The sequence below is a fragment of the Cyanistes caeruleus genome, chromosome 27 (genome assembly GCF_971803275.1).
Source record: "Cyanistes caeruleus chromosome 27, bCyaCae1.hap1.1, whole genome shotgun sequence".
Classification (NCBI taxonomy): Eukaryota; Metazoa; Chordata; class Aves; order Passeriformes; family Paridae; genus Cyanistes; species Cyanistes caeruleus.
This window is the reverse complement of record NC_141727.1, coordinates 1,921,263-1,947,377: the sequence shown is the minus strand read 5'-3', so window position 1 is coordinate 1,947,377 and position 26,115 is coordinate 1,921,263. Positions and strand designations below refer to the sequence as shown.

Sequence of the window (26,115 nt, the reverse complement as noted above, 5' to 3'; positions counted from 1 at the left end):
GAAAAGGTACAACTCCCATCAGGCATCCAGGTGGACCACGTTGGTCTCTTGGTGTTCCTCTCTTGAAAGCAAAAGGACTCACAAGCTGGCAATAGGGAGTGCTCCATGGCAGTGTTTAAAAAAATAGTGGCACAGGAGAGGTTCAAGGCAAAGAAGCACCACATGACCATCTCTACTCCCAACCCAGCAAGGACAGAACTACCCCCAGCTAACAAACTGCCAAAACCCACATCACTTCACTTCTCCACCCCCCACTCTTTCCCCCGCTCTGACACACAGAACAGTTCCCACAGTATGACAAGGCACTTGGCCATGTCTTTAGTTTCTTGATCACTGTCCATTCATCATCTCCCTGGCACCAAATTGGAAGAAAGTTCCCTGAGAGAATAAAAACCCTAAAAACCTAACCCTCATCAGAAAGACTGAAAGAATGCAGTCTTTTCTCCCTGAAGAACGGGAGGCCTGGAGAGGACCTCATAACAGTATTTTAGTAATGAAATGGGATCTACCCATGAGGTAGATGAGGACTGAGACTTTCTCAGCACATTCATAGTCTTGGAATCATAGAAGATGCTGAGTTGGAGGGGACCCATCAGGAGCATCATGTCCAGCTCCTGGCCCTGCACAGGACACCGCCAAGACTCCCACCAAGTACCTAAGAGTGTTGTCCAAACACTTCTTGAGCTCTGTCAGGTTTGGTGCTGAGACCACTTTCCTGGGGACCCTGTTCCAGTGCTCAGCCACCAAAAACCCTCTAGGTGAAGAACCTTTTCCTGATATTCAACCTAAACCTGGTCTACTTCAGCTCCAGCCATTTCCTCAAATTCTGTCACTGATCATGAGAGTGAAGAGTTTGGTTCTTGCCCCTCTGCTGCCCCTCAGAAGGATGTTGAATACCACAATGAGGTCTGACCTCAGTCTCATCTTCTCCTGGCTGAATGGGCCAAGTGACCTCAGCCTCTCCTCATCTGATCCCTCCAGACCCTTCTCCCTCCTTGTGGCCTGCCTTGGTCACTCTCTAGTAGCTTATAGTCTTTTTAATGTTGTGGTTCTCAAAAGGAGCCATATGGAGGGGTCATACATACAGTGGAGCAGAACTGGAGATGGTTTGGTTCTGGCAACTCAGACCAGTGCTTGGGCAACAGGTCTCACTTGGAGCAGTGTGGTTTTGGGACAGAGCAAGATGTACCAGCACCCCATGAGATGGAAAAAGCAATTGCCTGGGGCTGAAGGCCAAGGACTAAAAAGAAATTTTCAAGTACAGATGAAAACATTCCTAACTTTTCTCATTAGCAGTGAAGGCACAAGTCATTTGCACAGGGAAGATGGACACCTGAAACAAAACATCAGATATTTTTGTAGGTGATGGAGACTTCATGGGATGGAGACTTCACTGCATAGATTGAGTGTGTTAACAATCCTAACTTGTGACCCACCTGAGCCCTGTGTGTCTGGGCAGCAGCTGGGTCCTGCCAAGTGCTGAGGGACTGTGTGAGGTTTAGGTCCCGTCTGCTTGTTCCCATGTGTGCTGGCCACAGACTCTAGGCCAGGTAATGAAGGAAGGATAGGAAGAGATGAGGTTGTGGGTTGTTCCCAGGCTTTGTTGTTTTCCACACCTCCTTTGGAGCCAAAGTCTCCGTGATGGCCTTTGGCTGCCAAGTAGCCAGGGATGTTTTTCAGCTCCAAGGGAAAAGGGGTCAAAGTAAAATCCACTGCGGTGAGCCCAACACATTGCTTTCCTGTTTTGTTGAGCAGACTGGAGGAGTTGCCAAAAAATAATAGACTATTCAAAGGCTGAGGCTTGAATGCAGCATAATTTTAATAAGTCCAAAGAAGAAAAGATGTCTCACAGAGAGAACCAGGACCAGCCACTAAGAAGGAGCTCCAAAGTGGTGCTCTTTACACTGCTCTGCAGAGAAAGGAAAGGTGACAGGTGCACACTAGACTGGCCTGGTGAGAGAGGGACAGAAAAAGAGAGGACAATAGAAGGAAGTGATGGCCCAAAGCCCAAAATACAATGCCCTAAAGATATATCTCCTGACCAAAACCATGTTTTGAGGCTTTGGAGGCTCTTAACTGTGGATGTTGTCAGAAGCAGATTTAGCAGGGACGACATCTGTTGCCACCAAAGCAGTTGGTGATGCAGGAGATGTCAAAGCCCCCGGAGCTGATGGGCACTCCACCACAGCTGAGGATGTTGCCAACGGCAGCGGAGGTGGAGGATCCCACGGCGGTGTTCTGTGGGAAGGAGCTGAGGACGGGGCCGGGCAGGGTCACCAGCACAGCAGGCGGCTCAATGACGACATGGGAGCTCTGGCACTGCCTGACACAGCACTCATTGCAGCTGCTGGCCAGCGGGCAGGGGCCGCAGGGCTGGCAGCAAGGGTCGCAGGGCTTGCAGCAGGACATGGCTCGGGGTCACAGGTGCACCTGGTGCAGAGGGCAGGCAGAAGGAGAAAGTGGAGACACATGAGAAGCAGCACTGCACCCAAACACCCTGCAGCCAAGGCAGCTCCTGGCCCACATTGCAGTGCCCAGCTCAAAGCCCAGGAGCCACCTCAGCCAAGTGCCAGCCTCTCACTGTCTGCACAAGACCTTGTCTCCCTTGCCCTCTCCCAGCAGAAGCAGCTCCCAGCCCTGTGCTCCCAAATCCCGTCTCAGCTGTGACCTACAGCCAGGAAAGAACTGCTCTTGAAGCAGCAGGAGCAGGAGCAGGAGCAGAAGCAGGATCTTTGCACTCACCTGAGGATTCCTGAGGAGAAGGAGGTGAGAGAAGTGGATGAGAGAGCAGAGACTTGGGCTGCCTTTTATAGCAGTCCTGCCCTGCCTCAGGCCCAGAGGCACCTTTGTGGAAGGCATAATTTTCTGACCAGCTCATGTCAAATGTGCACCATCCCAGCTAATGGTAGGGGCTGTGTCCTGGTTTCCTGCACTGCGGCCTCTATTTCCTGGCTTCTGCCGTCTGCGTTCCTATCTGGAGAGTTCTGTTGAGGGCCATGATGAGAGGCCCAAGAATTTCCAGGATATAACCACGTCACAGTAGGCCGAATGCTCGCATCATGCTCTGGTAGCATTCCATGCAGGCACATGACACAAACCCGTGGCATTCCTGTGGTTTTCTTTGTGGCAAAATTCTCAGGGCATCACTCTCATTCTTCCTGTATACCTGCCCATCTCTCCCTCACCTCTCGGGGACATCCCATGAGTTTTGACGTGCAGCCTGTTTGCCTGGCCCATTCTGCAAGTGCATTAGGGACATCAGGTATCCTTGGTGGTCTGCTTTCCCCTCTACTACATGTGCCTTTGGTCAACAGTCCCTGGCCCGTTTCTGCAGCTCCTTCCTGCTCTTGCCCCGGGCTGGATTACCAGCTGTGCCCGGTGGAGCTTGGCTGGACGGATGGTGCCCCGCAAGGAGCTCTATCCATCCCCTTCCTCCTCTGGGCAGAGAAGATAAAATAAAGCAAACCAGAAACCAACTTGAAGCTTGGTAGAAGTCAGTTTGCTCAAGCAAATGTGAGAGCTTCTGCATGTGGAAATACACTGGGAAAAAGAAAAGGATTTCATCTCCTCCTTCCCACAGGAAGTAGGGGCTGGCCACTTCCCTGGCTGCAGGCCTTCCTCATGTGTCCTGGTGGCTCACAAAGGCAAACTTTGTAAGTAAGGCTGCAGGAATGGGCTCTGTGAGAAGAGTGCAGTGGCTCCTGCCATGTCTGCCTGAGTCATCTCCACCTGTGTGCAGAGGGGACTCAGTCCAGCCCAACACGGAGCACATTTGTCACACTGCTGATGTCTCTCTGCAGGCAGATTTCATTGGCAATGCTTTGGGCTGGAAGGCAAGTTCAAGGGCAGTTCTTTCCACTCCTCCTGCCCTCAACAGATGGGCACTGATGCCAGCCACTAAAGCGGCTTGCTGAAAGCTGTGTCCAGCCTGCTCTTGCACACTTCCGGCCTTGAGGCATCCAAAACCTTTCTGGGCAAGGTATTACAATGCCTCAGCACCCTCAGACAGAGGGACGTCTTTCTCAGCTCCAAGGGAAAAGGGAACAGGGAATCCCTGCAGGGCAGGGATTGTAATGCTGGGATTCCTCCACCTTGTTTCTCATCGCAAATCCGCAAGTGATGTCACAGAAAGAGGGGGAAATCAGAAGCCAAGGTTTGAATGCAAAAACTATTTTATTGAGTCAAAAGAAGAAAAGGAGGAGGCTCACAGAGGGCACCAGGAGCAGCCACTATGACGCCCCAGTGATTCCTGACGTCCTGGCCTGCAGAGGAGAAAAGTGCAAGAGGTCTCACTAGGCCGTCCATGAGTGGCGGTGACAGGAAAGGAATGGAACAGGAAAATGAGAGCAAGAGAAGAAGGAAACACTAGTGCAAAGCTCTAAATCCAATGTCTTAAATTTCTGACTTCATTCCAGCTCCATGTTGTGAGGTCTTGGAGGTTCTGGCCCAAGGATATTGGCGGCAGCGTCTTTAGCAAGGACGACAACATCTGCTGCCACCGTAGCAGTTGGTGATGCAGGAGATGTCAAAGCCCCCGGAGCTGATGGGCACTCCCTCAGAGCTGAGGATGCTGCCAACGGCAGCGGAGGTGGAGGATCCCACGGCGGTGTTCTGTGGGAAGGAGCTGAGGACGGGGCCGGGCAGGGTCACCAGCACAGCAGGCGGCTCAATGACGACATGGGAGCTCTGGCACTGCCTGACACAGCACTCATTGCAGCTGCTGGCCAGCGGGCAGGGGCCGCAGGACTGGCAGCAAGGGTTGCAGGGCTGGCACTGCTGGCACTTCTCAGGGCAGGACATGTCTGGAGCCTGGCGCTGCACCTGGCGCAGGGAGGGAGCAGAGCACACGCACATCTGAGACACAGCCCGCAAAGCACCCCCAGCAAGACAAGGCCCCTGCTGCCCGTGGAGCTCCAGGCTGTGCCGCCCCAAACTGGGGATCCTTTGCCTGAGCCCAGCTCGCTCCTTCCGAGCTCAGCCTGGCCCAGCCATGCTCCTGCCCAACCTGCATGAAAATCAGCACCTCAGCCCAGCCTCAGCCTCTGGCCAGAACACACGGCCTTCCCTCTGCCCACACCTCCGCCACCAAGGCAGAACAGCCCCAGAAGAAGAAGGAGCAGGAACAAGGGCTGGAAAGCTCAGTGCTGTCCTCGAGAGGGTGCAGGAGAAAGGGACTTGCAACTCACCTGTTTCCCAAGGAGAAGGAGGAGACAGAAGTGGTTGAGAGAGCCACCTGTTAGGCTGCCTTTTATCCTGGCCCCACACTGCCTCAGGGCCCACATTCCTTGCTGAATAAGTGAGGAAATCCCTGTATGAGCCAAATGAATGGAAAGATCTCAGGGAATGCTATGTCATGTGTTGCTGTTTCCCTCTACAATGACTTTGCAGTTCCTGGCTTCAGGAATCATTGCTGTTTTCTCAAAGACATCTCTTTGGAGTGCTGGCATGTGAGATCCCAGGTTTCCTGGGGGCACGGATGTGTCAGTGTGGTCAGAGGTCATGAAGTCTGTGAAGAAGGGATCCTGAGGAGGCAGGTGATGCCAGCCTGGGGCATTCTGGTGCAGATTTATCATGCTGCCAGATTTTTGTAATTCCTGATGACTGGAAGGGCCTCACCTGCTGCCAGCCCTCCAGTCTTTTCCTCACCACCTAACGGCTCCACATGATGATTTGTCATCTGAATCAAAACTCTTTGCCCTCCTACTCCTCCTCCTTTTCCTGCACAATCCTTGAGGCGCCTGTGGCACTGCAGCCTGAGCAGCTGTCCTGCTGTGTGTGCTCCGAATTTGCTGTGGACAGGAACTCCCCATCATCTCCTCAGTCACATCCCTTCCTATGGCCTCTGCCCCATGTGCTCCCGTGCAATGCTGCGCGTGGGAGTGTGGCTGTGGCCCGGCGTGTGCGAGTGTCGGCACATCCCTGTGCTTGTGCTCTCGTGGGAACAGCCCCGGAGAGCCTGTGGCCTGCACGGGGATGGTTGTGCTCAGGGCAGGGCACTTGTGTGCAGCCCCCGTGGCCGTGTGCCTGTGCCCGTGTGCTGGGCTCTGTGCGTCTGGGCTCATCTCTGTGCACACCTGGGCAGGCTGGCAATGTGCCAGTGCCCCTGTGGGTGCCCACAGCTGTGCCTGAGCTGGCCTCTCAGCCCACCCCTTGCAAGCCCCACAGCGACTGCCCTGCCCAGCAGAGCCAAGCACTCACACACACTCAGCCCCACCTCCTGACCTGCAGGAGCCTGGAGAGGCCCACGGCACTCCCGTCTCACCGACGACAATCCCCAACCCAGGCCATCCCTTTGATGCCATGTCCATGCAGCCTTGTGGCACGGAGCCGTTTCCCAGGCTCCTTGCTCCAGCCTCCTGGAGAGGCTTTGAGGTTCCAGGGTTCTGGTGGCTCTGTGGGGATGGGGGAGTCCCGTGGCCTTTGTCCTGAGCCAGGAGCTATGGGAAAATGATGATGTCAGAGAGAACGAAGCACGTGGACACAAACTTTTGACTGTGTCTGGGAGGTGGAGGCTGGAAAATGGCAGAGCTTTTCCTCTCCCACACGCTGAAGGTGAAGGAGTGGCAGCCTCCAACACAGTGGGAGGATAGTTTTGGTTCTGTCCTCCCGCTGAGTCGATCCCATAAAATACCTGAGCTCCGTCTGTGTGGTTGGAAGCTGAGCAGAAATCTAATGTGAGGGAGGTGTGTAAAGAGAGGGGGCTGTGGAGCATACCCAGGCACTGCTGTTTCCCATTCCCTCATGTGTGACCTTCTGACATCATCTTCTCCTGATTGGAAGCTCTTTTGGGGAAGACAGGGTTTGTGACCTCCAATGGAAGAGGTAGAAAGGAAACTCCACTATGGAGTCACCACGCTCGGCTGCCTCCACCTTTTGTCGTGAGCTGAGTTCAAGAGTTCCTTTGCACACAAGGAAGGAGGAAGCTGAGGGCCAGGATTGGATGCAAAAGTATTTTATTGATTCTAAGGAAGAAAAGGAGGTAGATCCAAGAGGACACAGGAGCAGCCACTGGAGTGCAGTGGGAGTGTCCATTTGCCTGTCCTGAAGAGGGACAGAGGGAGGCAAACAGGTCCCACTGGGCTGGCATTGGGTGGTGCTGAGAGGAAGGGAAGAGAAGGGAAGAGCGTTGAAGAAAATAACAGTAAACCAAGGGCACAAATCCATTCTGCCTAAGATCCATCTTCAGTGCAGCTCCACGTTGTGAGGTCTTGGAGGTTCTGGCCCAAGGAAGTTGCCAGCAGATTTAGCAGGGGGGACAACATCTGCTGCCATAGCAGTTGGTGATGCAGGAGATGTCAAAGCCCCCGGAGCTGATGGGCACTCCACCACAGCTGAGGATGTTGCCAACGGCAGCGGAGGTGGAGGATCCCACGGCGGTGTTCTGTGGGAAGGAACTGAGGACGGGGCCGGGCAGGGTCACCAGCACAGCAGGCGGCTCAATGACGACATGGGAGCTCTGGCACTGCCTGACACAGCACTCATTGCAGCTGCTGGCCAGCGGGCAGGGGCCGCAGGGCTGGCAGCAAGGGTCGCAGGGCTTGCAGCAGGACATGGCTCGGGGTCACAGGTGCACCTGGTGCAGAGGGCAGGCAGAAGGAGAAAGTGGGGACACATGAGGAGCAGCACTGCACCCAAACACCCTGCAGCCAAGGCAGCTCCTGGCCCACATTGCAGTGCCCAGCTCAAAGCCCAGGAGCCACCTCAGCCAAGTGCAAGCCTCTCACTGTCTGCACAAGACCCTGTCTCCCTTGCCCTCTCCCAGCAGAAGCAGCTCCCAGCCCTGTGCTCCCAAATCCTGTCTCAGCTGAGACCTACAGCCAGGAAAAAACTGCTCTTGAAGCAGCAGGAGCAGGATCTTCGCACTCACCTGAGGAGAAGGAGGTGAGAGAAGTGGATGAGAGAGCAGAGACTGGGGCTGCCTTTTATAGCAGTCCTGCCCTGCCTCAGGCCCAGAGGCACCTTTGTGGAAGGCATAATTTTCTGACCAGCTCATGTCAAATGTGCACCATCCCAGCTAATGGTAGGGGCTGTGTCCTGGTTTCCTGCACTGCGGCCTCTATTTCCTGGCTTCTGCCGTCTGCGTTCCTATCTGGAGAGTTCTGTTGAGGGCCATGATGAGAGGCCCAAGAATTTCCAGGATATAACCACGTCACAGTAGGCCGAATGCTCGCATCATGCTCTGGTAGCATTCCATGCAGGCACATGACACAAACCCGTGGTTTTCTTTGTGGCAAAATTCTCAGGGCATCACTCTCATTCTTCCTGTATACCTGCCCATCTCTCCCTCACCTCTCGGGGACATCCCATGAGTTTAGACGTGCAGCCTGTTTGCCTGGCCCATTCTGCAAGTGCATTAGGGACATCAGGTATCCTTGGTGGTCTGCTTTCCCCTCTACTACATGTGCCTTTGGCCAACAGTCCCTGGCCCGTTTCTGCAGCTCCTTCCTGCTCTTGCCCCGGGCTGGATTACCAGCTGTGCCCGGTGGAGCTTGGCTGGACGGATGGTGCCCCGCAAGGCGCTCTATCCATCCCCTTCCTCCTCTGGGCAGAGAAGATAAAATAAAGCAAACCAGAAACCAACTTGAAGCTTGGTAGAAGTCAGTTTGCTCAAGCAAATGTGAGAGCTTCTGCATGTGGAAATACACTGGGAAAAAGAAAAGGATTTCATCTCCTCCTTCCCACAGGAAGTAGGGGCTGGCCACTTCCCTGGCTGCAGGCCTTCCTCATGTGTCCTGGTGGCTCACAAAGGCAAACTTTGTAAGTAAGGCTGCAGGAATGGGCTCTGTGAGAAGAGTGCAGTGGCTCCTGCCATGTCTGCCTGAGTCATCTCCACCTGTGTGCAGAGGGGACTCAGTCCAGCCCAACACGGAGCACATTTGTCACACTGCTGATGTCTCTCTGCAGGCAGATTTCATTGGCAATGCTTTGGGCTGGAAGGCAAGTTCAAGGGCAGTTCTTTCCACTCCTCCTGCCCTCAACAGATGGGCACTGATGCCAGCCACTAAAGCGGCTTGCTGAAAGCTGTGTCCAGCCTGCTCTTGCACACTTCCCGCCTTGAGGCATCCAAAACCTTTCTGGGCAAGGTATTACAATGCCTCAGCACCCTCAGACAGAGGGACATCTTTCCCAGCTCCAAGGGAAAAGGGAACATGGATAGTTGCAGGGCAGGGATTGTAATGCTGGGATTCCTCCACCTTGTTTCTCATCGCAAATCCGCAAGTGATGTCACAGAAAGAGGGGGAAATCAGAAGCCAAGGTTTGAATGCAAAAACTATTTTATTGAGTCAAAAGAAGAAAAGGAGGAGGCTCACAGAGGGCACCAGGAGCAGCCACTATGACGCCCCAGTGATTCCTGACGTCCTGGCCTGCAGAGGAGAAAAGTGCAAGAGGTCTCACTAGGCCGTCCATGAGTGGCGGTGACAGGAAAGGAATGGAACAGGAAAATGAGAGCACGAGGAGAAGGAAACACTAGTGCAAAGCTCTAAATCCAATGTCTTAAGTTTCTGACTTCATTCCAGCTCCATGTTGTGAGGTCTTGGAGGTTCTGGCCCAAGGATATTGGCGGCAGCGTCTTTAGCAAGGACGACAACATCTGCTGCCACCGTAGCAGTTGGTGATGCAGGAGATGTCAAAGCCCCCGGAGCTGATGGGCACTCCCTCAGAGCTGAGGATGCTGCCAACGGCAGCGGAGGTGGAGGATCCCACGGCGGTGTTCTGTGGGAAGGAGCTGAGGATGGGGCCGGGCAGGGTCACCAGCACAGCAGGCGGCTCAATGACGACATGGGAGCTCTGGCACTGCCTGACACAGCACTCATTGCAGCTGCTGGCCAGCGGGCAGGGGCCGCAGGACTGGCAGCAAGGGTTGCAGGGCTGGCACTGCTGGCACTTCTCAGGGCAGGACATGTCTGGAGCCTGGCGCTGCACCTGGCGCAGGGAGGGAGCAGAGCACACGCACATCTGAGACACAGCCCGCAAAGCACCCCCAGCAAGACAAGGCCCCTGCTGCCCGTGGAGCTCCAGGCTGTGCCGCCCCAAACTGGGGATCCTTTGCCTGAGCCCAGCTCGCTCCTTCCGAGCTCAGCCTGGCCCAGCCATGCTCCTGCCCAACCTGCATGAAAATCAGCACCTCAGCCCAGCCTCAGCCTCTGGCCAGAACACACGGCCTTCCCTCTGCCCACACCTCCGCCACCAAGGCAGAACAGCCCCAGAAGAAGAAGGAGCAGGAACAAGGGCTGGAAAGCTCAGTGCTGTCCTCGAGAGGGTGCAGGAGAAAGGGACTTGCAACTCACCTGTTTCCCAAGGAGAAGGAGGAGACAGAAGTGGTTGAGAGAGCCACCTGTTAGGCTGCCTTTTATCCTGGCCCCACACTGCCTCAGGGCCCACATTCCTTGCTGAATAAGTGAGGAAATCCCTGTATGAGCCAAATGAATGGAAAGATCTCAGGGAATGCTATGTCATGTGTTGCTGTTTCCCTCTACAATGACTTTGCAGTTCCTGGCTTCAGGAATCATTGCTGTTTTCTCAAAGACATCTCTTTGGAGTGCTGGCATGTGAGATCCCAGGTTTCCTGGGGGCACGGATGTGTCAGTGTGGTCAGAGGTCATGAAGTCTGTGAAGAAGGGATCCTGAGGAGGCAGGTGATGCCAGCCTGGGGCATTCTGGTGCAGATTTATCATGCTGCCAGATTTTTGTAATTCCTGATGACTGGAAGGGCCTCACCTGCTGCCAGCCCTCCAGTCTTTTCCTCACCACCTAACGGCTCCACATGATGATTTGTCATCTGAATCAAAACTCTTTGCCCTCCTACTCCTCCTCCTTTTCCTGCACAATCCTTGAGGCGCCTGTGGCACTGCAGCCTGAGCAGCTGTCCTGCTGTGTGTGCTCCGAATTTGCTGTGGACAGGAACTCCCCATCATCTCCTCAGTCACATCCCTTCCTATGGCCTCTGCCCCATGTGCTCCCGTGCAATGCTGCGCGTGGGAGTGTGGCTGTGGCCCGGCGTGTGCGAGTGTCGGCACATCCCTGTGCTTGTGCTCTCGTGGGAACAGCCCCGGAGAGCCTGTGGCCTGCACGGGGATGGTTGTGCTCAGGGCAGGGCACTTGTGTGCAGCCCCCGTGGCCGTGTGCCTGTGCCCGTGTGCTGGGCTCTGTGCGTCTGGGCTCATCTCTGTGCACACCTGGGCAGGCTGGCAATGTGCCAGTGCCCCTGTGGGTGCCCACAGCTGTGCCTGAGCTGGCCTCTCAGCCCACCCCTTGCAAGCCCCACAGCGACTGCCCTGCCCAGCAGAGCCAAGCACTCACACACACTCAGCCCCACCTCCTGACCTGCAGGAGCCTGGAGAGGCCCACGGCACTCCCGTCTCACCGACGACAATCCCCAACCCAGGCCATCCCTTTGATGCCATGTCCATGCAGCCTTGTGGCACGGAGCCGTTTCCCAGGCTCCTTGCTCCAGCCTCCTGGAGAGGCTTTGAGGTTCCAGGGTTCTGGTGGCTCTGTGGGGATGGGGGAGTCCCGTGGCCTTTGTCCTGAGCCAGGAGCTATGGGAAAATGATGATGTCAGAGAGAACGAAGCACGTGGACACAAACTTTTGACTGTGTCTGGGAGGTGGAGGCTGGAAAATGGCAGAGCTTTTCCTCTCCCACACGCTGAAGGTGAAGGAGTGGCAGCCTCCAACACAGTGGGAGGATAGTTTTGGTTCTGTCCTCCCGCTGAGTCGATCCCATAAAATACCTGAGCTCCGTCTGTGTGGTTGGAAGCTGAGCAGAAATCTAATGTGAGGGAGGTGTGTAAAGAGAGGGGGCTGTGGAGCATACCCAGGCACTGCTGTTTCCCATTCCCTCATGTGTGACCTTCTGACATCATCTTCTCCTGATTGGAAGCTCTTTTGGGGAAGACAGGGTTTGTGACCTCCAATGGAAGAGGTAGAAAGGAAACTCCACTATGGAGTCACCACGCTCGGCTGCCTCCACCTTTTGTCGTGAGCTGAGTTCAAGAGTTCCTTTGCACACAAGGAAGGAGGAAGCTGAGGGCCAGGATTGGATGCAAAAGTATTTTATTGATTCTAAGGAAGAAAAGGAGGTAGATCCAAGAGGACACAGGAGCAGCCACTGGAGTGCAGTGGGAGTGTCCATTTGCCTGTCCTGAAGAGGGACAGAGGGAGGCAAACAGGTCCCACTGGGCTGGCATTGGGTGGTGCTGAGAGGAAGGGAAGAGAAGGGAAGAGCGTTGAAGAAAATAACAGTAAACCAAGGGCACAAATCCATTCTGCCTAAGATCCATCTTCAGTGCAGCTCCACGTTGTGAGGTCTTGGAGGTTCTGGCCCAAGGAAGTTGCCAGCAGATTTAGCAGGGGGGACAACATCTGCTGCCATAGCAGTTGGTGATGCAGGAGATGTCAAAGCCCCCGGAGCTGATGGGCACTCCACCACAGCTGAGGATGTTGCCAACGGCAGCGGAGGTGGAGGATCCCACGGCGGTGTTCTGTGGGAAGGAACTGAGGACGGGGCCGGGCAGGGTCACCAGCACAGCAGGCGGCTCAATGACGACATGGGAGCTCTGGCACTGCCTGACACAGCACTCATTGCAGCTGCTGGCCAGCGGGCAGGGGCCGCAGGGCTGGCAGCAAGGGTCGCAGGGCTTGCAGCAGGACATGGCTCGGGGTCACAGGTGCACCTGGTGCAGAGGGCAGGCAGAAGGAGAAAGTGGGGACACATGAGGAGCAGCACTGCACCCAAACACCCTGCAGCCAAGGCAGCTCCTGGCCCACATTGCAGTGCCCAGCTCAAAGCCCAGGAGCCACCTCAGCCAAGTGCAAGCCTCTCACTGTCTGCACAAGACCCTGTCTCCCTTGCCCTCTCCCAGCAGAAGCAGCTCCCAGCCCTGTGCTCCCAAATCCTGTCTCAGCTGAGACCTACAGCCAGGAAAAAACTGCTCTTGAAGCAGCAGGAGCAGGATCTTCGCACTCACCTGAGGAGAAGGAGGTGAGAGAAGTGGATGAGAGAGCAGAGACTGGGGCTGCCTTTTATAGCAGTCCTGCCCTGCCTCAGGCCCAGAGGCACCTTTGTGGAAGGCATAATTTTCTGACCAGCTCATGTCAAATGTGCACCATCCCAGCTAATGGTAGGGGCTGTGTCCTGGTTTCCTGCACTGCGGCCTCTATTTCCTGGCTTCTGCCGTCTGCGTTCCTATCTGGAGAGTTCTGTTGAGGGCCATGATGAGAGGCCCAAGAATTTCCAGGATATAACCACGTCACAGTAGGCCGAATGCTCGCATCATGCTCTGGTAGCATTCCATGCAGGCACATGACACAAACCCGTGGTTTTCTTTGTGGCAAAATTCTCAGGGCATCACTCTCATTCTTCCTGTATACCTGCCCATCTCTCCCTCACCTCTCGGGGACATCCCATGAGTTTAGACGTGCAGCCTGTTTGCCTGGCCCATTCTGCAAGTGCATTAGGGACATCAGGTATCCTTGGTGGTCTGCTTTCCCCTCTACTACATGTGCCTTTGGCCAACAGTCCCTGGCCCGTTTCTGCAGCTCCTTCCTGCTCTTGCCCCGGGCTGGATTACCAGCTGTGCCCGGTGGAGCTTGGCTGGACGGATGGTGCCCCGCAAGGCGCTCTATCCATCCCCTTCCTCCTCTGGGCAGAGAAGATAAAATAAAGCAAACCAGAAACCAACTTGAAGCTTGGTAGAAGTCAGTTTGCTCAAGCAAATGTGAGAGCTTCTGCATGTGGAAATACACTGGGAAAAAGAAAAGGATTTCATCTCCTCCTTCCCACAGGAAGTAGGGGCTGGCCACTTCCCTGGCTGCAGGCCTTCCTCATGTGTCCTGGTGGCTCACAAAGGCAAACTTTGTAAGTAAGGCTGCAGGAATGGGCTCTGTGAGAAGAGTGCAGTGGCTCCTGCCATGTCTGCCTGAGTCATCTCCACCTGTGTGCAGAGGGGACTCAGTCCAGCCCAACACGGAGCACATTTGTCACACTGCTGATGTCTCTCTGCAGGCAGATTTCATTGGCAATGCTTTGGGCTGGAAGGCAAGTTCAAGGGCAGTTCTTTCCACTCCTCCTGCCCTCAACAGATGGGCACTGATGCCAGCCACTAAAGCGGCTTGCTGAAAGCTGTGTCCAGCCTGCTCTTGCACACTTCCCGCCTTGAGGCATCCAAAACCTTTCTGGGCAAGGTATTACAATGCCTCAGCACCCTCAGACAGAGGGACATCTTTCCCAGCTCCAAGGGAAAAGGGAACATGGATAGTTGCAGGGCAGGGATTGTAATGCTGGGATTCCTCCACCTTGTTTCTCATCGCAAATCCGCAAGTGATGTCACAGAAAGAGGGGGAAATCAGAAGCCAAGGTTTGAATGCAAAAACTATTTTATTGAGTCAAAAGAAGAAAAGGAGGAGGCTCACAGAGGGCACCAGGAGCAGCCACTATGACGCCCCAGTGATTCCTGACGTCCTGGCCTGCAGAGGAGAAAAGTGCAAGAGGTCTCACTAGGCCGTCCATGAGTGGCGGTGACAGGAAAGGAATGGAACAGGAAAATGAGAGCACGAGGAGAAGGAAACACTAGTGCAAAGCTCTAAATCCAATGTCTTAAGTTTCTGACTTCATTCCAGCTCCATGTTGTGAGGTCTTGGAGGTTCTGGCCCAAGGATATTGGCGGCAGCGTCTTTAGCAAGGACGACAACATCTGCTGCCACCGTAGCAGTTGGTGATGCAGGAGATGTCAAAGCCCCCGGAGCTGATGGGCACTCCCTCAGAGCTGAGGATGCTGCCAACGGCAGCGGAGGTGGAGGATCCCACGGCGGTGTTCTGTGGGAAGGAGCTGAGGACGGGGCCGGGCAGGGTCACCAGCACAGCAGGCGGCTCAATGACGACATGGGAGCTCTGGCACTGCCTGACACAGCACTCATTGCAGCTGCTGGCCAGCGGGCAGGGGCCGCAGGACTGGCAGCAAGGGTTGCAGGGCTGGCACTGCTGGCACTTCTCAGGGCAGGACATGTCTGGAGCCTGGCGCTGCACCTGGCGCAGGGAGGGAGCAGAGCACACGCACATCTGAGACACAGCCCGCAAAGCACCCCCAGCAAGACAAGGCCCCTGCTGCCCGTGGAGCTCCAGGCTGTGCCGCCCCAAACTGGGGATCCTTTGCCTGAGCCCAGCTCGCTCCTTCCGAGCTCAGCCTGGCCCAGCCATGCTCCTGCCCAACCTGCATGAAAATCAGCACCTCAGCCCAGCCTCAGCCTCTGGCCAGAACACACGGCCTTCCCTCTGCCCACACCTCCGCCACCAAGGCAGAACAGCCCCAGAAGAAGAAGGAGCAGGAACAAGGGCTGGAAAGCTCAGTGCTGTCCTCGAGAGGGTGCAGGAGAAAGGGACTTGCAACTCACCTGTTTCCCAAGGAGAAGGAGGAGACAGAAGTGGTTGAGAGAGCCACCTGTTAGGCTGCCTTTTATCCTGGCCCCACACTGCCTCAGGGCCCACATTCCTTGCTGAATAAGTGAGGAAATCCCTGTATGAGCCAAATGAATGGAAAGATCTCAGGGAATGCTATGTCATGTGTTGCTGTTTCCCTCTACAATGACTTTGCAGTTCCTGGCTTCAGGAATCATTGCTGTTTTCTCAAAGACATCTCTTTGGAGTGCTGGCATGTGAGATCCCAGGTTTCCTGGGGGCACGGATGTGTCAGTGTGGTCAGAGGTCATGAAGTCTGTGAAGAAGGGATCCTGAGGAGGCAGGTGATGCCAGCCTGGGGCATTCTGGTGCAGATTTATCATGCTGCCAGATTTTTGTAATTCCTGATGACTGGAAGGGCCTCACCTGCTGCCAGCCCTCCAGTCTTTTCCTCACCACCTAACGGCTCCACATGATGATTTGTCATCTGAATCAAAACTCTTTGCCCTCCTACTCCTCCTCCTTTTCCTGCACAATCCTTGAGGCGCCTGTGGCACTGCAGCCTGAGCAGCTGTCCTGCTGTGTGTGCTCCGAATTTGCTGTGGACAGGAACTCCCCATCATCTCCTCAGTCACATCCCTTCCTATGGCCTCTGCCCCATGTGCTCCCGTGCAATGCTGCGCGTGGGAGTGTGGCTGTGGCCCGGCGTGTGCGAGTGTCGGCACATCCCTGTGCTTGTGCTCTCGTGGGAACAGCCCCGGAGAGCCTGTGGCCTGCACGGGGATGGTTGTGCTCAGGGCAGGGCACTTGTGTGCAGCCCCCGTGGCCGTGTGCCTGTGCCCGTGTGCTGGGCTCTGTGCGTCTGGGCTCATCTCTGTGCACACCTGGGCAGGCTGGCAATGTGCCAGTGCCCCTGTGGGTGCCCACAGCTGTGCCTGAGCTGGCCTCTCAGCCCACCCCTTGCAAGCCCCACAGCGACTGCCCTGCCCAGCAGAGCCAAGCACTCACACACACTCAGCCCCACCTCCTGACCTGCAGGAGCCTGGAGAGGCCCACGGCACTCCCGTCTCACCGACGACAATCCCCAACCCAGGCCATCCCTTTGATGCCATGTCCATGCAGCCTTGTGGCACGGAGCCGTTTCCCAGGCTCCTTGCTCCAGCCTCCTGGAGAGGCTTTGAGGTTCCAGGGTTCTGGTGGCTCTGTGGGGATGGGGGAGTCCCGTGGCCTTTGTCCTGAGCCAGGAGCTATGGGAAAATGATGATGTCAGAGAGAACGAAGCACGTGGACACAAACTTTTGACTGTGTCTGGGAGGTGGAGGCTGGAAAATGGCAGAGCTTTTCCTCTCCCACACGCTGAAGGTGAAGGAGTGGCAGCCTCCAACACAGTGGGAGGATAGTTTTGGTTCTGTCCTCCCGCTGAGTCGATCCCATAAAATACCTGAGCTCCGTCTGTGTGGTTGGAAGCTGAGCAGAAATCTAATGTGAGGGAGGTGTGTAAAGAGAGGGGGCTGTGGAGCATACCCAGGCACTGCTGTTTCCCATTCCCTCATGTGTGACCTTCTGACATCATCTTCTCCTGATTGGAAGCTCTTTTGGGGAAGACAGGGTTTGTGACCTCCAATGGAAGAGGTAGAAAGGAAACTCCACTATGGAGTCACCACGCTCGGCTGCCTCCACCTTTTGTCGTGAGCTGAGTTCAAGAGTTCCTTTGCACACAAGGAAGGAGGAAGCTGAGGGCCAGGATTGGATGCAAAAGTATTTTATTGATTCTAAGGAAGAAAAGGAGGTAGATCCAAGAGGACACAGGAGCAGCCACTGGAGTGCAGTGGGAGTGTCCATTTGCCTGTCCTGAAGAGGGACAGAGGGAGGCAAACAGGTCCCACTGGGCTGGCATTGGGTGGTGCTGAGAGGAAGGGAAGAGAAGGGAAGAGCGTTGAAGAAAATAACAGTAAACCAAGGGCACAAATCCATTCTGCCTAAGATCCATCTTCAGTGCAGCTCCACGTTGTGAGGTCTTGGAGGTTCTGGCCCAAGGAAGTTGCCAGCAGATTTAGCAGGGGGGACAACATCTGCTGCCATAGCAGTTGGTGATGCAGGAGATGTCAAAGCCCCCGGAGCTGATGGGCACTCCACCACAGCTGAGGATGTTGCCAACGGCAGCGGAGGTGGAGGATCCCACGGCGGTGTTCTGTGGGAAGGAACTGAGGACGGGGCCGGGCAGGGTCACCAGCACAGCAGGCGGCTCAATGACGACATGGGAGCTCTGGCACTGCCTGACACAGCACTCATTGCAGCTGCTGGCCAGCGGGCAGGGGCCGCAGGGCTGGCAGCAAGGGTCGCAGGGCTTGCAGCAGGACATGGCTCGGGGTCACAGGTGCACCTGGTGCAGAGGGCAGGCAGAAGGAGAAAGTGGGGACACATGAGGAGCAGCACTGCACCCAAACACCCTGCAGCCAAGGCAGCTCCTGGCCCACATTGCAGTGCCCAGCTCAAAGCCCAGGAGCCACCTCAGCCAAGTGCAAGCCTCTCACTGTCTGCACAAGACCCTGTCTCCCTTGCCCTCTCCCAGCAGAAGCAGCTCCCAGCCCTGTGCTCCCAAATCCTGTCTCAGCTGAGACCTACAGCCAGGAAAAAACTGCTCTTGAAGCAGCAGGAGCAGGATCTTCGCACTCACCTGAGGAGAAGGAGGTGAGAGAAGTGGATGAGAGAGCAGAGACTGGGGCTGCCTTTTATAGCAGTCCTGCCCTGCCTCAGGCCCAGAGGCACCTTTGTGGAAGGCATAATTTTCTGACCAGCTCATGTCAAATGTGCACCATCCCAGCTAATGGTAGGGGCTGTGTCCTGGTTTCCTGCACTGCGGCCTCTATTTCCTGGCTTCTGCCGTCTGCGTTCCTATCTGGAGAGTTCTGTTGAGGGCCATGATGAGAGGCCCAAGAATTTCCAGGATATAACCACGTCACAGTAGGCCGAATGCTCGCATCATGCTCTGGTAGCATTCCATGCAGGCACATGACACAAACCCGTGGTTTTCTTTGTGGCAAAATTCTCAGGGCATCACTCTCATTCTTCCTGTATACCTGCCCATCTCTCCCTCACCTCTCGGGGACATCCCATGAGTTTAGACGTGCAGCCTGTTTGCCTGGCCCATTCTGCAAGTGCATTAGGGACATCAGGTATCCTTGGTGGTCTGCTTTCCCCTCTACTACATGTGCCTTTGGCCAACAGTCCCTGGCCCGTTTCTGCAGCTCCTTCCTGCTCTTGCCCCGGGCTGGATTACCAGCTGTGCCCGGTGGAGCTTGGCTGGACGGATGGTGCCCCGCAAGGCGCTCTATCCATCCCCTTCCTCCTCTGGGCAGAGAAGATAAAATAAAGCAAACCAGAAACCAACTTGAAGCTTGGTAGAAGTCAGTTTGCTCAAGCAAATGTGAGAGCTTCTGCATGTGGAAATACACTGGGAAAAAGAAAAGGATTTCATCTCCTCCTTCCCACAGGAAGTAGGGGCTGGCCACTTCCCTGGCTGCAGGCCTTCCTCATGTGTCCTGGTGGCTCACAAAGGCAAACTTTGTAAGTAAGGCTGCAGGAATGGGCTCTGTGAGAAGAGTGCAGTGGCTCCTGCCATGTCTGCCTGAGTCATCTCCACCTGTGTGCAGAGGGGACTCAGTCCAGCCCAACACGGAGCACATTTGTCACACTGCTGATGTCTCTCTGCAGGCAGATTTCATTGGCAATGCTTTGGGCTGGAAGGCAAGTTCAAGGGCAGTTCTTTCCACTCCTCCTGCCCTCAACAGATGGGCACTGATGCCAGCCACTAAAGCGGCTTGCTGAAAGCTGTGTCCAGCCTGCTCTTGCACACTTCCCGCCTTGAGGCATCCAAAACCTTTCTGGGCAAGGTATTACAATGCCTCAGCACCCTCAGACAGAGGGACATCTTTCCCAGCTCCAAGGGAAAAGGGAACATGGATAGTTGCAGGGCAGGGATTGTAATGCTGGGATTCCTCCACCTTGTTTCTCATCGCAAATCCGCAAGTGATGTCACAGAAAGAGGGGGAAATCAGAAGCCAAGGTTTGAATGCAAAAACTATTTTATTGAGTCAAAAGAAGAAAAGGAGGAGGCTCACAGAGGGCACCAGGAGCAGCCACTATGACGCCCCAGTGATTCCTGACGTCCTGGCCTGCAGAGGAGAAAAGTGCAAGAGGTCTCACTAGGCCGTCCATGAGTGGCGGTGACAGGAAAGGAATGGAACAGGAAAATGAGAGCACGAGGAGAAGGAAACACTAGTGCAAAGCTCTAAATCCAATGTCTTAAGTTTCTGACTTCATTCCAGCTCCATGTTGTGAGGTCTTGGAGGTTCTGGCCCAAGGATATTGGCGGCAGCGTCTTTAGCAAGGACGACAACATCTGCTGCCACCGTAGCAGTTGGTGATGCAGGAGATGTCAAAGCCCCCGGAGCTGATGGGCACTCCCTCAGAGCTGAGGATGCTGCCAACGGCAGCGGAGGTGGAGGATCCCACGGCGGTGTTCTGTGGGAAGGAGCTGAGGATGGGGCCGGGCAGGGTCACCAGCACAGCAGGCGGCTCAATGACGACATGGGAGCTCTGGCACTGCCTGACACAGCACTCATTGCAGCTGCTGGCCAGCGGGCAGGGGCCGCAGGACTGGCAGCAAGGGTTGCAGGGCTGGCACTGCTGGCACTTCTCAGGGCAGGACATGTCTGGAGCCTGGCGCTGCACCTGGCGCAGGGAGGGAGCAGAGCACACGCACATCTGAGACACAGCCCGCAAAGCACCCCCAGCAAGACAAGGCCCCTGCTGCCCGTGGAGCTCCAGGCTGTGCCGCCCCAAACTGGGGATCCTTTGCCTGAGCCCAGCTCGCTCCTTCCGAGCTCAGCCTGGCCCAGCCATGCTCCTGCCCAACCTGCATGAAAATCAGCACCTCAGCCCAGCCTCAGCCTCTGGCCAGAACACACGGCCTTCCCTCTGCCCACACCTCCGCCACCAAGGCAGAACAGCCCCAGAAGAAGAAGGAGCAGGAACAAGGGCTGGAAAGCTCAGTGCTGTCCTCGAGAGGGTGCAGGAGAAAGGGACTTGCAACTCACCTGTTTCCCAAGGAGAAGGAGGAGACAGAAGTGGTTGAGAGAGCCACCTGTTAGGCTGCCTTTTATCCTGGCCCCACACTGCCTCAGGGCCCACATTCCTTGCTGAATAAGTGAGGAAATCCCTGTATGAGCCAAATGAATGGAAAGATCTCAGGGAATGCTATGTCATGTGTTGCTGTTTCCCTCTACAATGACTTTGCAGTTCCTGGCTTCAGGAATCATTGCTGTTTTCTCAAAGACATCTCTTTGGAGTGCTGGCATGTGAGATCCCAGGTTTCCTGGGGGCACGGATGTGTCAGTGTGGTCAGAGGTCATGAAGTCTGTGAAGAAGGGATCCTGAGGAGGCAGGTGATGCCAGCCTGGGGCATTCTGGTGCAGATTTATCATGCTGCCAGATTTTTGTAATTCCTGATGACTGGAAGGGCCTCACCTGCTGCCAGCCCTCCAGTCTTTTCCTCACCACCTAACGGCTCCACATGATGATTTGTCATCTGAATCAAAACTCTTTGCCCTCCTACTCCTCCTCCTTTTCCTGCACAATCCTTGAGGCGCCTGTGGCACTGCAGCCTGAGCAGCTGTCCTGCTGTGTGTGCTCCGAATTTGCTGTGGACAGGAACTCCCCATCATCTCCTCAGTCACATCCCTTCCTATGGCCTCTGCCCCATGTGCTCCCGTGCAATGCTGCGCGTGGGAGTGTGGCTGTGGCCCGGCGTGTGCGAGTGTCGGCACATCCCTGTGCTTGTGCTCTCGTGGGAACAGCCCCGGAGAGCCTGTGGCCTGCACGGGGATGGTTGTGCTCAGGGCAGGGCACTTGTGTGCAGCCCCCGTGGCCGTGTGCCTGTGCCCGTGTGCTGGGCTCTGTGCGTCTGGGCTCATCTCTGTGCACACCTGGGCAGGCTGGCAATGTGCCAGTGCCCCTGTGGGTGCCCACAGCTGTGCCTGAGCTGGCCTCTCAGCCCACCCCTTGCAAGCCCCACAGCGACTGCCCTGCCCAGCAGAGCCAAGCACTCACACACACTCAGCCCCACCTCCTGACCTGCAGGAGCCTGGAGAGGCCCACGGCACTCCCGTCTCACCGACGACAATCCCCAACCCAGGCCATCCCTTTGATGCCATGTCCATGCAGCCTTGTGGCACGGAGCCGTTTCCCAGGCTCCTTGCTCCAGCCTCCTGGAGAGGCTTTGAGGTTCCAGGGTTCTGGTGGCTCTGTGGGGATGGGGGAGTCCCGTGGCCTTTGTCCTGAGCCAGGAGCTATGGGAAAATGATGATGTCAGAGAGAACGAAGCACGTGGACACAAACTTTTGACTGTGTCTGGGAGGTGGAGGCTGGAAAATGGCAGAGCTTTTCCTCTCCCACACGCTGAAGGTGAAGGAGTGGCAGCCTCCAACACAGTGGGAGGATAGTTTTGGTTCTGTCCTCCCGCTGAGTCGATCCCATAAAATACCTGAGCTCCGTCTGTGTGGTTGGAAGCTGAGCAGAAATCTAATGTGAGGGAGGTGTGTAAAGAGAGGGGGCTGTGGAGCATACCCAGGCACTGCTGTTTCCCATTCCCTCATGTGTGACCTTCTGACATCATCTTCTCCTGATTGGAAGCTCTTTTGGGGAAGACAGGGTTTGTGACCTCCAATGGAAGAGGTAGAAAGGAAACTCCACTATGGAGTCACCACGCTCGGCTGCCTCCACCTTTTGTCGTGAGCTGAGTTCAAGAGTTCCTTTGCACACAAGGAAGGAGGAAGCTGAGGGCCAGGATTGGATGCAAAAGTATTTTATTGATTCTAAGGAAGAAAAGGAGGTAGATCCAAGAGGACACAGGAGCAGCCACTGGAGTGCAGTGGGAGTGTCCATTTGCCTGTCCTGAAGAGGGACAGAGGGAGGCAAACAGGTCCCACTGGGCTGGCATTGGGTGGTGCTGAGAGGAAGGGAAGAGAAGGGAAGAGCGTTGAAGAAAATAACAGTAAACCAAGGGCACAAATCCATTCTGCCTAAGATCCATCTTCAGTGCAGCTCCACGTTGTGAGGTCTTGGAGGTTCTGGCCCAAGGAAGTTGCCAGCAGATTTAGCAGGGGGGACAACATCTGCTGCCATAGCAGTTGGTGATGCAGGAGATGTCAAAGCCCCCGGAGCTGATGGGCACTCCACCACAGCTGAGGATGTTGCCAACGGCAGCGGAGGTGGAGGATCCCACGGCGGTGTTCTGTGGGAAGGAACTGAGGACGGGGCCGGGCAGGGTCACCAGCACAGCAGGCGGCTCAATGACGACATGGGAGCTCTGGCACTGCCTGACACAGCACTCATTGCAGCTGCTGGCCAGCGGGCAGGGGCCGCAGGGCTGGCAGCAAGGGTCGCAGGGCTTGCAGCAGGACATGGCTCGGGGTCACAGGTGCACCTGGTGCAGAGGGCAGGCAGAAGGAGAAAGTGGGGACACATGAGGAGCAGCACTGCACCCAAACACCCTGCAGCCAAGGCAGCTCCTGGCCCACATTGCAGTGCCCAGCTCAAAGCCCAGGAGCCACCTCAGCCAAGTGCAAGCCTCTCACTGTCTGCACAAGACCCTGTCTCCCTTGCCCTCTCCCAGCAGAAGCAGCTCCCAGCCCTGTGCTCCCAAATCCTGTCTCAGCTGAGACCTACAGCCAGGAAAAAACTGCTCTTGAAGCAGCAGGAGCAGGATCTTCGCACTCACCTGAGGAGAAGGAGGTGAGAGAAGTGGATGAGAGAGCAGAGACTGGGGCTGCCTTTTATAGCAGTCCTGCCCTGCCTCAGGCCCAGAGGCACCTTTGTGGAAGGCATAATTTTCTGACCAGCTCATGTCAAATGTGCACCATCCCAGCTAATGGTAGGGGCTGTGTCCTGGTTTCCTGCACTGCGGCCTCTATTTCCTGGCTTCTGCCGTCTGCGTTCCTATCTGGAGAGTTCTGTTGAGGGCCATGATGAGAGGCCCAAGAATTTCCAGGATATAACCACGTCACAGTAGGCCGAATGCTCGCATCATGCTCTGGTAGCATTCCATGCAGGCACATGACACAAACCCGTGGTTTTCTTTGTGGCAAAATTCTCAGGGCATCACTCTCATTCTTCCTGTATACCTGCCCATCTCTCCCTCACCTCTCGGGGACATCCCATGAGTTTAGACGTGCAGCCTGTTTGCCTGGCCCATTCTGCAAGTGCATTAGGGACATCAGGTATCCTTGGTGGTCTGCTTTCCCCTCTACTACATGTGCCTTTGGCCAACAGTCCCTGGCCCGTTTCTGCAGCTCCTTCCTGCTCTTGCCCCGGGCTGGATTACCAGCTGTGCCCGGTGGAGCTTGGCTGGACGGATGGTGCCCCGCAAGGCGCTCTATCCATCCCCTTCCTCCTCTGGGCAGAGAAGATAAAATAAAGCAAACCAGAAACCAACTTGAAGCTTGGTAGAAGTCAGTTTGCTCAAGCAAATGTGAGAGCTTCTGCATGTGGAAATACACTGGGAAAAAGAAAAGGATTTCATCTCCTCCTTCCCACAGGAAGTAGGGGCTGGCCACTTCCCTGGCTGCAGGCCTTCCTCATGTGTCCTGGTGGCTCACAAAGGCAAACTTTGTAAGTAAGGCTGCAGGAATGGGCTCTGTGAGAAGAGTGCAGTGGCTCCTGCCATGTCTGCCTGAGTCATCTCCACCTGTGTGCAGAGGGGACTCAGTCCAGCCCAACACGGAGCACATTTGTCACACTGCTGATGTCTCTCTGCAGGCAGATTTCATTGGCAATGCTTTGGGCTGGAAGGCAAGTTCAAGGGCAGTTCTTTCCACTCCTCCTGCCCTCAACAGATGGGCACTGATGCCAGCCACTAAAGCGGCTTGCTGAAAGCTGTGTCCAGCCTGCTCTTGCACACTTCCCGCCTTGAGGCATCCAAAACCTTTCTGGGCAAGGTATTACAATGCCTCAGCACCCTCAGACAGAGGGACATCTTTCCCAGCTCCAAGGGAAAAGGGAACATGGATAGTTGCAGGGCAGGGATTGTAATGCTGGGATTCCTCCACCTTGTTTCTCATCGCAAATCCGCAAGTGATGTCACAGAAAGAGGGGGAAATCAGAAGCCAAGGTTTGAATGCAAAAACTATTTTATTGAGTCAAAAGAAGAAAAGGAGGAGGCTCACAGAGGGCACCAGGAGCAGCCACTATGACGCCCCAGTGATTCCTGACGTCCTGGCCTGCAGAGGAGAAAAGTGCAAGAGGTCTCACTAGGCCGTCCATGAGTGGCGGTGACAGGAAAGGAATGGAACAGGAAAATGAGAGCACGAGGAGAAGGAAACACTAGTGCAAAGCTCTAAATCCAATGTCTTAAGTTTCTGACTTCATTCCAGCTCCATGTTGTGAGGTCTTGGAGGTTCTGGCCCAAGGATATTGGCGGCAGCGTCTTTAGCAAGGACGACAACATCTGCTGCCACCGTAGCAGTTGGTGATGCAGGAGATGTCAAAGCCCCCGGAGCTGATGGGCACTCCCTCAGAGCTGAGGATGCTGCCAACGGCAGCGGAGGTGGAGGATCCCACGGCGGTGTTCTGTGGGAAGGAGCTGAGGATGGGGCCGGGCAGGGTCACCAGCACAGCAGGCGGCTCAATGACGACATGGGAGCTCTGGCACTGCCTGACACAGCACTCATTGCAGCTGCTGGCCAGCGGGCAGGGGCCGCAGGACTGGCAGCAAGGGTTGCAGGGCTGGCACTGCTGGCACTTCTCAGGGCAGGACATGTCTGGAGCCTGGCGCTGCGCCTGGCGCAGGGAGGGAGCAGAGCACACGCACATCTGAGACACAGCCCGCAAAGCACCCCCAGCAAGACAAGGCCCCTGCTGCCCGTGGAGCTCCAGGCTGTGCCGCCCCAAACTGGGGATCCTTTGCCTGAGCCCAGCTCGCTCCTTCCGAGCTCAGCCTGGCCCAGCCATGCTCCTGCCCAACCTGCATGAAAATCAGCACCTCAGCCCAGCCTCAGCCTCTGGCCAGAACACACGGCCTTCCCTCTGCCCACACCTCCGCCACCAAGGCAGAACAGCCCCAGAAGAAGAAGGAGCAGGAACAAGGGCTGGAAAGCTCAGTGCTGTCCTCGAGAGGGTGCAGGAGAAAGGGACTTGCAACTCACCTGTTTCCCAAGGAGAAGGAGGAGACAGAAGTGGTTGAGAGAGCCACCTGTTAGGCTGCCTTTTATCCTGGCCCCACACTGCCTCAGGGCCCACATTCCTTGCTGAATAAGTGAGGAAATCCCTGTATGAGCCAAATGAATGGAAAGATCTCAGGGAATGCTATGTCATGTGTTGCTGTTTCCCTCTACAATGACTTTGCAGTTCCTGGCTTCAGGAATCATTGCTGTTTTCTCAAAGACATCTCTTTGGAGTGCTGGCATGTGAGATCCCAGGTTTCCTGGGGGCACGGATGTGTCAGTGTGGTCAGAGGTCATGAAGTCTGTGCAGAAGGGATCCTGAGGAGGCAGGTGATGCCAGCCTGGGGCATTCTGGTGCAGATTTATCATGCTGCCAGATTTTTGTAATTCCTGATGACTGGAAGGGCCTCACCTGCTGCCAGCCCTCCAGTCTTTTCCTCACCACCTAACGGCTCCACATGATGATTTGTCATCTGAATCAAAACTCTTTGCCCTCCTA

The 26,115-nt window shown here is 55.6% G+C and overlaps 5 protein-coding genes and 5 pseudogenes across 5 annotated transcripts; all 10 read right to left on the bottom strand.

The window, feature by feature from the left end:
* Nucleotides 1-1,826: 1,826 nt before the first annotated feature.
* LOC111944613 (feather keratin Cos1-1/Cos1-3/Cos2-1 pseudogene) lies at nt 1,827-2,428 on the bottom strand (annotated as a pseudogene).
* Nucleotides 2,429-4,365: 1,937 nt separating this feature from the next.
* On the bottom strand, nt 4,366-5,490 carry LOC147649152 (feather keratin Cos2-2-like). The gene has a single exon (XM_086864365.1). It carries the CDS (start codon nt 4,852-4,854, stop codon nt 4,471-4,473), a length of 384 nt encoding a protein of 127 aa, XP_086720491.1. The 5' UTR covers nt 4,855-5,490; the 3' UTR covers nt 4,366-4,470.
* A 1,446-nt stretch (nt 5,491-6,936) lies between these two features.
* Nucleotides 6,937-7,570, bottom strand: LOC147649151 (feather keratin Cos2-2 pseudogene; annotated as a pseudogene).
* A 1,940-nt stretch (nt 7,571-9,510) lies between these two features.
* On the bottom strand, nt 9,511-10,593 carry LOC147649150 (feather keratin Cos2-2-like). The gene has a single exon (XM_086864277.1). It carries the CDS (start codon nt 9,955-9,957, stop codon nt 9,574-9,576), a length of 384 nt encoding a protein of 127 aa, XP_086720403.1. The 5' UTR covers nt 9,958-10,593; the 3' UTR covers nt 9,511-9,573.
* Nucleotides 10,594-12,039: 1,446 nt separating this feature from the next.
* LOC147649149 (feather keratin Cos2-2 pseudogene) lies at nt 12,040-12,673 on the bottom strand (annotated as a pseudogene).
* A 1,940-nt stretch (nt 12,674-14,613) lies between these two features.
* Nucleotides 14,614-15,696, bottom strand: LOC147649148 (feather keratin Cos2-2-like). The gene has a single exon (XM_086864285.1). It carries the CDS (start codon nt 15,058-15,060, stop codon nt 14,677-14,679), a length of 384 nt encoding a protein of 127 aa, XP_086720411.1. The 5' UTR covers nt 15,061-15,696; the 3' UTR covers nt 14,614-14,676.
* Nucleotides 15,697-17,142: 1,446 nt separating this feature from the next.
* LOC147649147 (feather keratin Cos2-2 pseudogene) lies at nt 17,143-17,776 on the bottom strand (annotated as a pseudogene).
* Nucleotides 17,777-19,716: 1,940 nt separating this feature from the next.
* On the bottom strand, nt 19,717-20,799 carry LOC111944605 (feather keratin Cos2-2-like). The gene has a single exon (XM_023947325.2). It carries the CDS (start codon nt 20,161-20,163, stop codon nt 19,780-19,782), a length of 384 nt encoding a protein of 127 aa, XP_023803093.1. The 5' UTR covers nt 20,164-20,799; the 3' UTR covers nt 19,717-19,779.
* Nucleotides 20,800-22,245: 1,446 nt separating this feature from the next.
* On the bottom strand, nt 22,246-22,879 carry LOC147649146 (feather keratin Cos2-2 pseudogene; annotated as a pseudogene).
* Nucleotides 22,880-24,819: 1,940 nt separating this feature from the next.
* Nucleotides 24,820-25,253, bottom strand: LOC147649145 (feather keratin Cos2-2-like). The gene has a single exon (XM_086864278.1). The coding sequence runs from the start codon at nt 25,210-25,212 to the stop codon at nt 24,883-24,885; it is 330 nt and encodes a 109-aa protein (XP_086720404.1). The 5' UTR covers nt 25,213-25,253; the 3' UTR covers nt 24,820-24,882.
* Between the last annotated feature and the right edge of the window lie 862 nt (nt 25,254-26,115).

Bases quoted from the DNA above. Each gene is read 5' to 3' on its own strand.
- LOC147649152 (XM_086864365.1), bottom strand. From the start codon at position 4,854: ATGTGCGTGTGCTCTGCTCCCTCCCTGCGCCAGGTGCAGCGCCAGGCT.
- LOC147649145 (XM_086864278.1), bottom strand. From the start codon at position 25,212: ATGTCCTGCCCTGAGAAGTGCCAGCAGTGCCAGCCCTGCAACCCTTGC.
- LOC147649148 (XM_086864285.1), bottom strand. From the start codon at position 15,060: ATGTGCGTGTGCTCTGCTCCCTCCCTGCGCCAGGTGCAGCGCCAGGCT.
- LOC111944605 (XM_023947325.2), bottom strand. From the start codon at position 20,163: ATGTGCGTGTGCTCTGCTCCCTCCCTGCGCCAGGTGCAGCGCCAGGCT.
- LOC147649150 (XM_086864277.1), bottom strand. From the start codon at position 9,957: ATGTGCGTGTGCTCTGCTCCCTCCCTGCGCCAGGTGCAGCGCCAGGCT.